General features: G+C 42.5%; 1 protein-coding gene across 1 annotated transcript in view; it reads left to right on the top strand.

Moving 5' to 3' along the window:
• Positions 1 to 14,100, top strand: part of LOC143289859 (scavenger receptor cysteine-rich domain-containing protein DMBT1-like) — a 127,851-nt gene that overhangs the window by 42,514 nt on the left and 71,237 nt on the right. The window contains exons 16-19 of the mRNA XM_076599051.1: positions 4,282 to 4,454; positions 5,608 to 5,761; positions 8,732 to 8,904; positions 11,839 to 12,001. Of these exons, the coding sequence (XP_076455166.1) occupies positions 4,282 to 4,454; positions 5,608 to 5,761; positions 8,732 to 8,904; positions 11,839 to 12,001 (663 nt within the window). The remainder of the gene's footprint in view (positions 1 to 4,281; positions 4,455 to 5,607; positions 5,762 to 8,731; positions 8,905 to 11,838; positions 12,002 to 14,100) is intronic.

Raw genomic sequence — 14,100 nt, 5'->3', positions numbered from 1 at the left:
GATTATGCTGTGCCAAGCTGGACGGTCCAGAGCAAGTGTCTCCCAAGTTTTAATGTCGACGCCCAGGACTTTGAGGGACGCTTTGAGGCAGTCTTGGTAGCGTTTCTTCTGTCCTCCAACTGAGCGCTTGCTCTGACACAGCAGCTGATTAGACAGTCGGCTGTCTGACATTCTCACCACATGTCCAGCCCACTTGGCTTGGACATTCTGCAGAAGGGTTTAGACGCTGCAGAGGCCAGCTCGTTCCAGGACTTCCGTGTCGGGGACTTTGTCCTGCCACCTGATGTGGAGGAGTCTTCAGAGACAGCTCAGGTTGAGCTGTTTGGCGTGTCTGCTGTAGACAGTCCAGGTCTCGCTGGCGTAAAGGAGGGTGGTAAGGACCACTGCACAGTAGACCTTCAGCTTAGTGGTAGAGCTGAGTTGTCTCCGATCCCAGACGTTCTCACGGAGTCTCCCAAAGGCTGCACTGACTTAAGCAATCCTGTTTTTGACGCTAGCGTCTATGTTCATACACACACACAGACAAACACACACACACCACCACCACCACCCACCCACAGACATACTGGTAATGTCCTTCACATGCCATGCCACGCCCGTTCACATCATGCTCACTTTCAGACAACATCAGAGAGGTTAACAGTGACCTAGTTGGCATACAGTGCAGGGGGGCATGTCTATGTTTCTCCAGGTCTAAGTTCTCCCAGGTCTATATTCCCCTAGGTCTAAGTCCCCCCAGGTCTATGTTCCCCCACAGCTGACCATGGTTGACCACAGTTCAAGAGTGCTCAGACTGCATTATGTTGTCGCATTTGTACATTTTGTCTTTGAAGATGTTTGACCACTGTATGACCACTACTGACCACTATCAGAGTTCAGCTTGCATCACATTGTACGCAATATTGCAACGTATTAGCAGGATTTCACTATACTGTTGGTCATTACTGACCAGTACTTGCCACTGCTGACCACTACGTCAAATTCTTCAGATTGCGTTGTTTTGTCACATTTGTGCATTATCAAGACATCCTGGTTTTTTGTTTTTGATTTTATTAACTGTAAACTGACCACTGCTGGTCACTAACAACCACTACCCGGTGACCACTGCTTACCACTACTGGCAACTACAGTCCACTGACTACTACTGACCACTGCTGACCGCTATCCACTGCTGCCCACCACTGACTGCTGACTACTGCTGATCACCGCTAGCCATTGACCACTACTGACCATTGATGGCCACCATATACTGACCACTAACCATTATTGACCACTGACCACCTATCAACTGACATCCATTGACCACTGATGACCACTGACTAGTGCTGACACACACACACACACACACACACACACACACACACACACACACACACACACACACTCCCTCACACAATCCGAATCAGAATCAGATGTCATGAAAACCGTGAATGAAAGGTTTATAGATACAACAATAAAGGGAGTGTGTGTGTGTGTGTGTGTGTGTGTGTGTGTGTGTGTGTGTGTGTGTGTGTGTGTGTGTGTGTGTGTGTGTGTGTTCTTTGTCTCTGTTCTTGCTCTTTGATTTTTTTTTAGTGGAGATACCTTTCTTCGATACCTTCTTTTTCTTTCTTGTTTCTCTTCTCAGTTTCTTCTTTCTTCTCTGTTCATTATCTTAAAAAAAATTATCGTTTAAAGTTTTATTCATCCTTTCACTCCAGTTGCTTATGGAGGACTGCTATCAAATGATACTTTTACGCCCAAAGGAAGACATTCAAATACTCAACACTATAACTTAATAAGAAAACGCAAATATGTTTCAAATAACAATTAGCATTTGAATGTGCAAATTTGATAAACGTACTTATAGCTAACAAATTCCATCTGCTTCTTATGAACAAAAAACAAAAAAACAAACAAAAAACAAAAATGAAAACCGACTTCGCGACAAATATTTTTTCATGCACACGCTTGTCTCGGAAGTCATTATACTTTGTGCATTCCATTGTAAGATAGGACTCATCCCCAATCACAGCCATATTACAAACCTTGCAAACTCTCGTGGTGTGCCACTACGTCTCCCTCTTTCTATTTCCAACTCGAGATTACTAAGCATAATTCATCAAAAGCAGTCACTGTACATCAGAACGACTGAATGTCTCTAGGGACGAACTTCATGTTTAAAGATAGTATCAATTAAAACAGGTGTTCCATATCGAAAATTTTAATTGCAAATAAGACAACAGTTTTATCCAAGCAACAAGTTCATTGATAACTTTCTAGTTTTGAATAAAAAACAATTGGTAATAACTATTGTGTGAAATATATTCCTCGCAGTTACACAAACCCTTCATTCTAATGTTGTTAGTCTTGGCACTCTTCAAATATCAATGTATTTCAGAGAAAAAGAGAGGGGGTAAGAAATGGCCTAGGGGATATAAACTGGACTAGGCCAAACATTACCCCGGGTAAGATGTAGCCCAGGCCAGTTCTTTCGGGGATAAACTCTGGCCTAGGCCAGTTCTTAGGGGGGGTAAACTCTGGCCCAGGCCAGTTCTTACGGGGGTAAACTCTGGCCCAGGCCAGTTCTTACGGGGGTAAGATCTGGCCAGGGTAAGATCTGACCTGTTACACCGGGGTCACAAGGAATATTTGGGGGGATAGTACATAACAAGGTACGAACATAAATAAAAAATCATACACAAACACAGATACAGTAGAAATTAGGATACATACAAGTGCATATCAATAATTTATAAAAACTTGTGCATGCTCACACATGCACGCACTGCACACACACACGCACACGCACACGCACACACACACACACACACACACATGCACGCACGCATAAACACACACACACACACACACTCTCTCTCTCTCTCTCTCTCTCTCTCTCTCTCACACACACACACACACACACGTTTGAGCAGAAGCTGCATATTACATGTGGATGGGGCTGATGACTGGATCTTCAGGTAGATGGTTGTTGATTGCACACTTCTATTTATCATACTGGATTTGTTCGAGAGACAGGGCATTGACTGCTTTGGGGGAAAAGCTATTGGCGAAGCGATTGGGTTTCGTCCTTATACTTCTGTACCGTCGACCAGAGGGGAGCATCACGAAAATCCCAAAAGCTGGATGTGATTCGTCCTGGCTGATTGATTTTGCTATTTTGAGTAGCCGCTTATAATATGTCTTCTAGAGAAGGTAGATCAGCCCCGGTAATCTTGGTGGCAGTTTTTACGATCCTGTTAAGGGTTGCAAATTCTGCCTTGGAAATGTTTCCGTACCAAACAGTAATAGCGAAGGTTAGCATACTTTCAACGACTGCTCGGTAGAAATCAATTTTAAAAATTTCTTTTTTAATTCCGAACTTTTTGAGGCGCCGAAGAAAGTACAGGCGCTGTTGTGCTTTCTTAACAATTTTTTCCGTATTTTTCTCCCATTTCAAATCGTTGGAAATGATCAGTCCGAGAAATTTAAAGTCGCTGATGATCTCTACTTGTTTGTCTTTAATGACAAGTGGTAAGGGGTCAGATCTGGTCTTCCTGAAATCTAAAATTAATTCTTTGGTTTCTGATACGTTGAGTTCTAAGTTGTTTTGATCACATCAGCTGACAAGTTCCAGTATATTTTGACTCATCACTGTTCGTAATCAGCCCATCTAGAGTAGTATCGTCAGCAAATTTGATCATGGTGTTCATTCATTTTGAGTTGCACAGTCATGTGTGAAATAGTGAGTACAACAGTGGGGATAGAACACATCCCTGTGGGGTGCCTATGTTGAGAACATATGTGGAGGAGGTGAGGTCATCAACTTTAACAACTTGCGGTCTGCATCTTAGGAAATTTAGGATCCATGCACAAACTCATTCAGGCAGCGAGAGGTCTTTCAGCTTAAGATATAGTTTCGATGGCGTTATTGTGTTGGACGCAGATCTGTATATATATATATATATATATATATATATATATATATATGTGTGTGTGTGTGTGTGTGTGTGTGTGTGTGTGTGTGTGTGTGTACATACCCCTCAGCCCCCTCAGGTAGATAGATAGATAGATAGATAGATAGATAGATAGATAGATAAACCGTGTTGGTTTTTGGTTTTGGATCACAACATTTTCTTTTTACGTTGAATTGAACGATTGGTTGATTGGTTGGTTGGTTGGATGGATGGATGGATTGGTTGGTTGATTAGTTGGTTGGTTGATGGATGGATGGATGGATGGATGGGTGGATAAATTTATTGATATGTATATATATATATATATTTACTATACCCCCCTCAGCCGCAACGCCCAGGTGATGAGCGCGTCAGTGTACGGGGCGGGGAGCGGCAGCATCATTCTGGACGACCTTCAGTGCACAGGGAACGAGCGGAACCTGGGCGAGTGCGGCAACAAGGGCTACTACAACCACAACTGTCGCCACTCCGAAGACGTGGGACTTCAGTGCGACCCCCGTGAGTCTGTGTGTGTGTGTGTGTGTGTGTGTGTGTGTGTGTGTGTGTGTCTGTCTGTCTGTCTGTCTGTCTGTCTGTGTCTGTGTGTGTGTCTGTGGCAACAAGAGCACAATTACATCCACGACTGTTGGCCATCGATTCCCGTGAATCTGTGTGTCCTCTGTGTGTTTGTGTCTGTGTCTGTGACAACAAGGGCACAATTACATCCACAACTGTTGGCCATAGATTCCCGTGAATCTGTGTGTCCTCTGTGTGTTTGTGTCTGTCTGTGTGTCTGTGTCTGTGACAACAAGGGCACAGTTACAAACACAACTGTTGGCCATAAATTCCCGTGAGTCTGTGTCCACTGTCTGCACTGTGTCTGTTCCTCTTTGTGTCTGTGTGTTTGTGTCTGTCTGTGTGTCTGTGTCTGTGACAACAAGGGCACAGTTACAAACACAACTGTTGGCCATAAATTCCCGTGAGTCTGTGTCCACTGTCTGCACTGTGTCTGTTCCTCTTTGTGTCTGTGTCTCTGAGGCTGCTGCAACATATTTCCGTGAGTCCATGTGTCTCTGTGTGTCTGTGTCTGTGGCAACAAGGGCACAGTTACAAACACAACTGTTGGCCATAGATTACCGTGAGTCTGTGTGTCCGCTGTCTGTACTGTCTCTGTCTCTGTGGCAACTTGTCGGTTTAGCGTTCTGCAATCGGTTCTGCAGCTCTCTATTCACTGCCATGCAAAGTGGAGTGGTGGCCTAGAGATAGCGCGTCCGCGTAGGAAGCGAGAAAATCTGAGCGCGCTGGTTCGAATTACGGCTCAGCCGCCGATATTTTCTCCCCCTCCACTAGACCTTGAGTGGTGGTCTGGACGCTAGTCATTCGGATGAGACGATAAACCGAGGCCCCGTGTGCAGCATGCACTTAGCGCACGCAAAAGAACCCACGGGAACAAAAGGGTTGTTCCTGGCAATATTCTATAGAAAAATCCACTTCGATAGGAAAAACAAATAAAACTGCACGCAGGAAAAAATACAAAAAAATGGATGGCGCTGTAGTATAGCGACGCGCTCTCCTTGGGGAGAGCAGCCCGAATTTCACACAGAGAAATCTGTTGTGATAAAAAGAAATACAAATACAAATACAAACCAACCAATCGTACGGCTGCTTGCAGAAGCTGTGCAGATCCGCCTTGCCGGGATCAACCGACAACGCTATGACATGGGCCGTGTGGAAATCCGGATCGGCCATGAGTGGGGCACGGTGTGTGACGACAGATTTGACTCCAACGCAGCCAAGGTCGTGTGTCGTCAGCTGAACTTCGCTTCGTGAGTATCCCCCTCCACCCCCCCCCTCCTCCTCCTCTTCCTCCTCCTCCTGTCCGAACAGCAAGCGTTTTGCTTACCTGTTGTAGTACACTACTTGATTAGCGTTGATGATTCTTTTTTTTTCTCTCGCAAAAACAAACTGCACTTCCCAGTGGACTTGCGAGCCATCATAAGATAAAAAACAACAACAACAACAAAAACAACAACAAAACAACAACCAACAACAACAAAAAAACAACAACAAAACAAAACAAACAAACACAAAAAAACATGAATGGCTTTTGTTATCTCATGAAGAGAAATCACACCAGGTGTGGCGTAACAACTGAGGACTAATACCAAGCAAAAAAAAAACAAAAAAAAACACAAAAAAACCACAAAAAAACCCCCCAAACAACAAACAAACAAAAACCCAAACAAACAGAAAAAAACAAAGCGAAAAACAACAACAACAACAACAAATCAATAACACAAAAACAACAAAAACAAACAAACCTATTAGACATCTATGGAGTCTCCCGTCGGTCCTGACGGATGAGTAGGCAGGCTTATCTGTTGGTGTGTGTCCTCATATGGGAGAAGAGGCCGATTCTGGATGCGCAGCACTTCCCGCAGGTGTTGCAAGGTACATAACGTGCGCAAAAAGACTTGCGTAAGTCATGCCTTGTGCGTATACACTTTAAAACATTGAAATCAATACATAAATCTGTTTGTAAAAAGCACGAACGTTGTTAACATCGCACATACCATGCACCACATTCCAAATGCACATGACTGTCATTATTTGGTCTGCTTCGTGCTATTTAAAATAGAGTCATCTCGCACGCACGCACACACATAAGCCTTAATCATGAATTTAAAATATACACGTGGAATGCAATTCTTCTTAGCCCCGCGTTCCACTGGAAAAGTTGTGTGGGGTCGTCTTGACGGCAGCAGCTTGATAAGAAAAAAAGAAGATAAATAAAGAAATAAATTAATAAAAGATGAAATGAAATAAAGGCTGTCCTCAGTTGCTAGGGCTTTCTGTACCACTCGTCTGTGCAGTTTTCAATGTCAGTTTCTGAAGGAGGCGTCATTGCGCTCGGACAAATCCATATAAACTGATATATAAAAAGATAAATAAAAAAAAGATATGGCTGTCGTCAGTTGCTGTCTGCATGGCGCCTAGCCTTCTGTATCACTCGTCTCTCATTTGAAAAACAAAAACAAAAAAAAAAAACAACAAAAAAAACAACAACAACACACACACACACACAAAACATGGCTGTCGTCAGTTGCTGTCTGCATGGCGCCTAGCCTTCTGTATCACTCGTCTCTCATTTGAAAAAACAAACAAAAAAACAACAAAAAAACACACACACACAGTCAGATAATGACTATAAAAATTTAGACATTCTTCCGCTCAAAAGTCGACTGTTACTTAACAAATGTATGTGTATGCACAGTATAGCGAATGGAACGGCACCAAAGAAAATAACCCAGAATTTTATCACTAATGAAAATAGACACACTCACAAACTATCTTTTCCACGACCCCGAAACAATTTATATAAATCTAGTTTAACATATTCTGGGGGAACGATATGGAATGGTTTACCTCCTTCTTTAAAGTCATGTCGTCTAAAGCAACCATTCAAAAAAGCACTTAAGAAATATTTGATGGAAAAAATATGATCCTTTGATCCTTCGATTTGACTATCATTGTATCTGCTGTCTATATACTTGTCTGTCTATTTTTCTAACTTTAAACCTTCTCTGTCCTTCTGACTTTCTGTCTCCTTTCCATCTCTCGACTGTTACCTTTACCTATCTGTCTGTTTCTCTCTCTCTCTCTCTCTCTCTCTCTCTCTCTCTATATATATATATATGTGTGTATGTATGTATGTGCATGTATATATATGTAGCTTTCTCTCTCGTTTTTCCTCTCTCTCTTTTCTTCCTGAATTAAGTTAATGATGTAAGAGTGTCGCATTGCATGTTGTAATCGTGTCAGTATCATATGTAAATTTATTGCTTTTTACGCTTGTATTATTTCTGTTGTTGTTGTTCTCGGTAGAATTTTTGTGTATTTCTTGTAATTGTTTATTTCCATATATCTTTTCCAGACCCCACTTCCCCCATTTCTTCCCTTTTAAATTAAAAAAAAAAAATTTTCTTCTCTTTTTTTAAGAGGGCAGGATGTAAAAAAGCTGTATAAGCTTATTCTTTTACCCTCAATAAAGATCATTTTGACTTGACTTGACTTGACTTGACACACAAAAACATGGCTGTCGTCAGTTGCTGTCTGCATGACACTTGGCTTTCTCTATCACTCGTCTCTCATTTGAAAAAAAAGACAAAAAAAAAAAAAAAAAAAGAAAGAAAAAAAAGGCTGTCGTCAGTTGCTGTCTTGCTGGTTTGATGCCCCACTCTCGTTCTTCTCTCGTTGTCCTGTCATTTTAAATGAAACAAGGGACAGAATTCAAGCTAATTCCTTTGTATATATATTGTTGTTGTTTTTTTTGTTTTGTTTTTGTATGTGTGTGTGTGTGTGTGTGTGTGTGTGTGTGTGTTTTCTTGTTGTTGTTTATGACGTATCTTACTATTTAGATATGTTCTTTGTACTTCGTGAAGAGACCCGAAAAATCTGCAACTTAAAAAAAAAAATTGTTTAACAAAATAGGTGTTGATTTTCAACTTTATTTTATTTTTTTTTTCCTTAGGTTTTTTTTTGCTGTTTTTTTTTGTTGTTGTTGTTGTTGTTTTTGTTTTTTGTTGTTGTTTTTTTTACTCTTTTCGTTTCGACATTTCTTTCAGGCGATTTTGTCGAATTAAGATTTTTTTTTAAATTCCCGCAGTACGTCACGTACGTGACTCGGATGCAACACGTGTTTTTTGAAATAGTTATTGGAATGGCTTTCTTCATCTTCTTCTTTGTTGTTTTGTTGCTATATCGTGGTCACCGATGGTCACGTGTGCTGATGACAGGCGAGCGGCCGTGGCCGTGTCGTCAGGCACTTTTGGCCCTGGCCGTGGCCGCATCTGGCTGGACGACGTCAGTTGCAACGGCTCTGAGAGCAGCATTCTCAACTGCTACCACTCCGCTTTCGACGCCAGCAACTGTGACCACAGCGAGGATGTGGGGGTCATCTGTACTGACGGTGTGTGTGTGTGTGTGTGTGTGTTGGGGGTGGGGTGGGAGTGTGTGTGTGTGTGTGTGTGTGTGTGTGTGTGTGTGTGTGTTGGGGGTCGGAGTGTGTATGTGTATGTGTATGTGTGTGTGTGTGTTGGGGGTGGCGTGGGAGTGTGTGTGTGTGTGTGTGTGTGTGTGTGTGTGTGTGTGTGTTGGGGGTGGGGTGGGAGTGTGTGTGTGTGTGTGTGTGTGTGTGTGTGTGTGTGTTGGGGGTGGGAGTGTGTATGTGTATGTGTATGTGTGTGTGTGTGTTGGGGGTGGCGTGGGAGTGTGTGTGTGTGTGTGTGTGTGTGTGTGTGTGTGTGCATTGGGGGTGGGGTGGGAGAGTGTGTGTGTATGTGTGTGTGCGCGCGCGTGATAATCTAATTCTTTAATATTTTGTACTTTGTGTTCCTTTTTTTTCTTTTCTTATTTGTATTTATGTTTTTATTTTTCTAAGCTCCTAAGGCTTATTTTTAAGATTAGGCGTAAATACTACTACCACTACTACTACCACCACCACCACAACTACTACTACGACTACGACTAACACTGCAACTAACAAAATTAATAGTCTATGCTAAAACATCTTCTCAAGCTGACCCCATATGTATGACAGCTGGTCGGCGTTCACCTCTGTGCGCAAAGTAGGTATAATTATTCTCCAGTTGACAATGAGCAATTCCATGTCAAAGTCTGTTGCTGTGTGTTGTGCTGGTTACCGCGCACTTCAGTGTTGTCATACCCTTTCCATCTTCTTCTCTTCTTGTTCTTAGGATGAGTTTATTTAATAAACTATGCAGTAATAGTTTGGCTGTCACTATTTCAATGCAAAGCCACGCCTCTTTTTTTTTATTATTTATTCGAATATATAAAGGGCCAGATTCCTGTATATCACAACCCGTAAGGGGTTGCCCATGAACCCCCACCCCTTCCCAGACAAGCTAACGTCCCGACAACACAAACACGGAGACACAGAATTCAGCTCGTTTTACTGTGGTCATGCAAAAATACATAATAAATAAACGCCACAAAACCAAGCATCACACACACACACACACACAAATAAAAACCTGTCTAACCACAGTACAATTCTACAATTTGCAGTCAACTGCAGCGCCAGTTCTGCTCAACCACACTGCCAGAGTTCAGACTCATACTGACAACCGAAGACGGACAACGCTGGTAGATTGCTGGCTGAAGCTGGTCGGGCAAGAGGGACAGTGGGAAAAGTGGGAGCGGGAACGGGAACGAGAGTGAGGGAGTTTTGGGGTGGACACGTTAGAAGGGGAACGAGGACCGTTCCAGACTTGTGTCCTGGAGACCCGTCGAAGGCAGTGGCACGGCAGGGAGGGAAACAGGAAAATCTGTAACAACCCACAGCTCTGTAGACTATGTTGTTTTTTTCCAGTTGTAAAAGAGTACACCCCCCACCCCCTTATCTCTTCCTTAAGCAATACACATTACACTAAACAAAGTGGATAACCCTTTACATGAGCTATCGGCGTACAAAACTATCGCCGTGAAAAGTATTTGATCCGTTTATTTTCGCTTTCCCAAATAATAAAAGGGTTAAACCAAAACACCGTCCAAAGCGTCCATTATGACTAACCACAAATGGCAAGAACAATATTGCAGTTTCCATCATGCTAGTTCCGAATAATAGAAACAGCACGAGTCAGGCTACATCACAATTACATCACATTTCCATCCCCACAAAAATGTTTGGGAAAATTTACAGACTGCAATTAGACAATCTCCATTATAAACAAAACAACTTTGAAACGATCCGAGCTGAATATAACTGTGGCAAAAATGTTACACCTAAACACAACAAATTTACTAATTCCCCCCAAATATTTAGAAGTAAAAGAACACTGGATTTAAAAGGTTTCCCCCCAAAAATAAAAAAAATCACCCCAACCTTACAAGCAACCTAAACCTCACACTGATGTCAACAAATATCACAAGTCACATCACTTAATTAATGTTACGAAGACAAACACAGACTCCCTCACCTGTCACCAGGTAAATAGGCACACCACTGACCCAGAGTGAAACACACACCAATACAGAAGAAGGGGGTGACAAGGGAAACGCCCCACAACTTCACCGCCGGCGCCCAACAGCACACACGCTGGAACGGCGACCCGTCTCTCCTCAAAGCTCGGCATCAACAGCCTAGGGGAATCTTTCTCTCCTAACTAGACAGATTTCTGAACTCGCTCAGAGTTAAAAAAAAAAAAATGCCACACACCAGATCTGCACGTGCAAAAGCATGGAGGAGAGAGGGAGGTGAAGGAGAGAGATGGAAAGAGGGGGAGAAGAGAGAGAGAGGGGGGGGGAGAAAGGGAGAGAGATGGGGGGGTGGGGGGGGGGGGGGTGAGGGGGGAGAGGGAAGGAAAAAGAGGTGCAGACAGGCACGCACACAGATCGCCAACGAGCCGTGACACTGTATCTTTTTTTTTTTTTTTTTAAGACCACAACCACGAACAACTTGACCTTAAAGTCACTCACCCATGTATCTTTTTTTGACAAACAACAACAACAAACAACCCCACCCCCAACCCCCCCGCCCCAGCCCCCACCAAAAAATAGCCTTCTCTTGTATCTGCATACTAAACCACAGCCCTTCAGTTCTAAACAAAAAACAACAGCAACTAATAATAATGACAATAATAATGATGATAACAACAATAATGATAATGATAATAATGATAACAACAATAATGATAATGATAATAATAATAATAATAAGTAAAATAAAGCAATCTTGCCTTTCGGACTGCGCACAAAGCCATGCTCCGTCAATAATTCATTTACATATCCAGCCTCTCCCACGCCCCGCCCTGTCCTGTTTCATTTACATACGAGGCCACACCTTTTACTCTGATTGCGCCAATCGCCTTATATTGTTCTTTAGTCCCGCCGTCCGGCAGCAACATCACAGCTCGTCTGAGGGGCGGGGCCAGCAACACAGAGGGTCGCCTTGAGATCTACTTCAACCACATGTGGGGCACTGTGTGTGACGATGGCTTCACCACCCAGGCTGCCAAAGTCGCGTGTACTATGATGGGGATGACGAAGTAAGTGTGTTTGTGTGTGACTTGACTTGACTTGACTTCATTTATTGTCATAAAATTCCGAAGGATTAATACACACAACAAAGAACAAAGGGAACAAAGAAATAAACGGTCATCAAGTACGCATGCACTGAAATACATAGTTGGCGAGTGTTTTTTGACAGTCATCGCAGGTGAATAAATCACTTAGTTTTATGATATTGTTTTTTATTTTTCTAAAGATCACATTTAATTGATGATCATACTGCTGTACAGTTGTGATTAGATGGTTTCGCAAATTATGAAATACGGTACATGTATCTAAGAAATGTAATTCACCTTCAACAACTTCACATATACCACATAACCTCTCTTCTCTGGGAATGTTTGCATATCTTCCTCGTTCGATATTTAAATAATGTGCGCTTATTCTGAGTTGACAAAGAGCTTGTTTGTGAGCAGGATCGATTTTATCAGTTAGATAATTCTCAATTTGATAATCGTTTTTTTTTTTTTAATTTTGTTGTAGAAGTCTAATCTGTTGTATTCAGATTTTCTCTGTTTGAAGAATTATACATATCTATTTCTTAGTTGTTGGCGTAATGTGAATTTAAGTCTGCTGTTACTAAATGTCAACTGATTTTTCCAAACATGACCTAATCCTACATTGTGAAGAATACTCTTTACAAATTGTATCCAGGGGTTTTCAGTTGTGTCTGGTTGGTTCATCATCGACATATAGACCTTTTTGATATGGCTGTCATCATGTGTGTGTGTGTGTGTGTGTGTGTGTGTGTGTGTGTGTCTGTGTCTGTGTGTATGTCTGTGTCTGTGTGTGTGTCTCTGTGTGTGTGTCTGTGTGTGTGGGTATGAGGGGTGAGGGGGTGGGAGTGTGTGTGTGTGTATATGTGTGTGTGTGGGTGAGGGGCTGGGTGTTGTGTATGTGTGATTGTGTTGTATGTGTGTGTATTGGGTGGATGGGTGAGGAGGTGGGAGTGTGTGTGTGTATATATGTGTGTGTGTGTGTGTTCATTTGTGTTTGTGTTTGTATTTGTGTTTGTGGTGTGTGGGGGGGAGGGGGGTGGTGGGGGGAGGAGGAGGGTGGAGGGGGGGTTCGTGTATGTGTGTATGTGTTTTTTTTCAGTCCACTCTATTCAACACCAGACCAGTCCAGTCCAATCTAGTTTAAACCAGTCCTGTCCAACCCAGACCAGATAGGCCTGCCCACTCTGTATATTGGTCCAGTCCAGTCCAGTTCAAACCAGTCCAAACCAGTTCAAACCAGTCCAGTCCAGTTCAAACCAGTCCAAACCAGTTCAAACCAGTCCAGTCCAGTCCAAACCAGTTCAAACCAGTCCAAAACGAACCCATTCCAGCCCTTTCCACACCAATCCTGTCCCAAACCCCAGTTCAAACCAGACCATGCTGAACCCAACCAACCTACTCCCCGGTTCCATGGCATCATATCTATGACTAAAAAAAAAAAAAAAAATTGAACAAATTCGATTGAGTGAATGTTCATGATTTCTTCATGAATCTTGCAAAACTGACATTACTGTATCCAAAGATGAAAATAATGATGATTCAGTAGTCTAAGGAAGTTTGTTCCTCCGTTTCTTCGGCCATCTCTCTGTCTGTCCGTCTGCCTCTTCCCCTCCCTCCCTCCCTTCCTCCCTGTCTCTCTCTCTCTCTCTCTCTCTCTCTCTCTCTTTTCTGCTCTGTGTAACTTGGCCATTTATATATATGAGACATTGAAGAGATTAAGAATAGTTACGACGTGAATGTTGTTGAACATCTGTGTTAGATATTTTTTGGTTGGTTTGTGTTGAAGATGCATAGTGTGTCATGTAAAATTTTATTTATCTTTCTTTAATGTCACCCCCTTCAGTAAGGGGCTTTGGCCTATATCTGAATAAAAAATCGTTATCGTTATCGTTATCGTTATCTCTCTCTCTTTTCTTGTTTATGAAATGTTGCTGTGCATGGGTCATTTTTGAGTCTCTTGTGTGTTCGTGTGTGTGTGTGTGTGTGTGTGTGTGTGTGTGTGTGTGTTAAACTTTAACAATTTTATATTCTCTGGAAATACTTTGTCTGCCAGTGGATTAAAAATAGCAAACAAAAAA

The sequence above is a fragment of the Babylonia areolata genome, chromosome 14 (genome assembly GCF_041734735.1).
Source record: "Babylonia areolata isolate BAREFJ2019XMU chromosome 14, ASM4173473v1, whole genome shotgun sequence".
NCBI classification, from domain to species: Eukaryota; Metazoa; Mollusca; class Gastropoda; order Neogastropoda; family Buccinidae; genus Babylonia; species Babylonia areolata.
The sequence above is the reverse complement of the archived record's forward strand: the minus strand, read 5'-3'. Positions and strand labels throughout refer to the sequence as shown.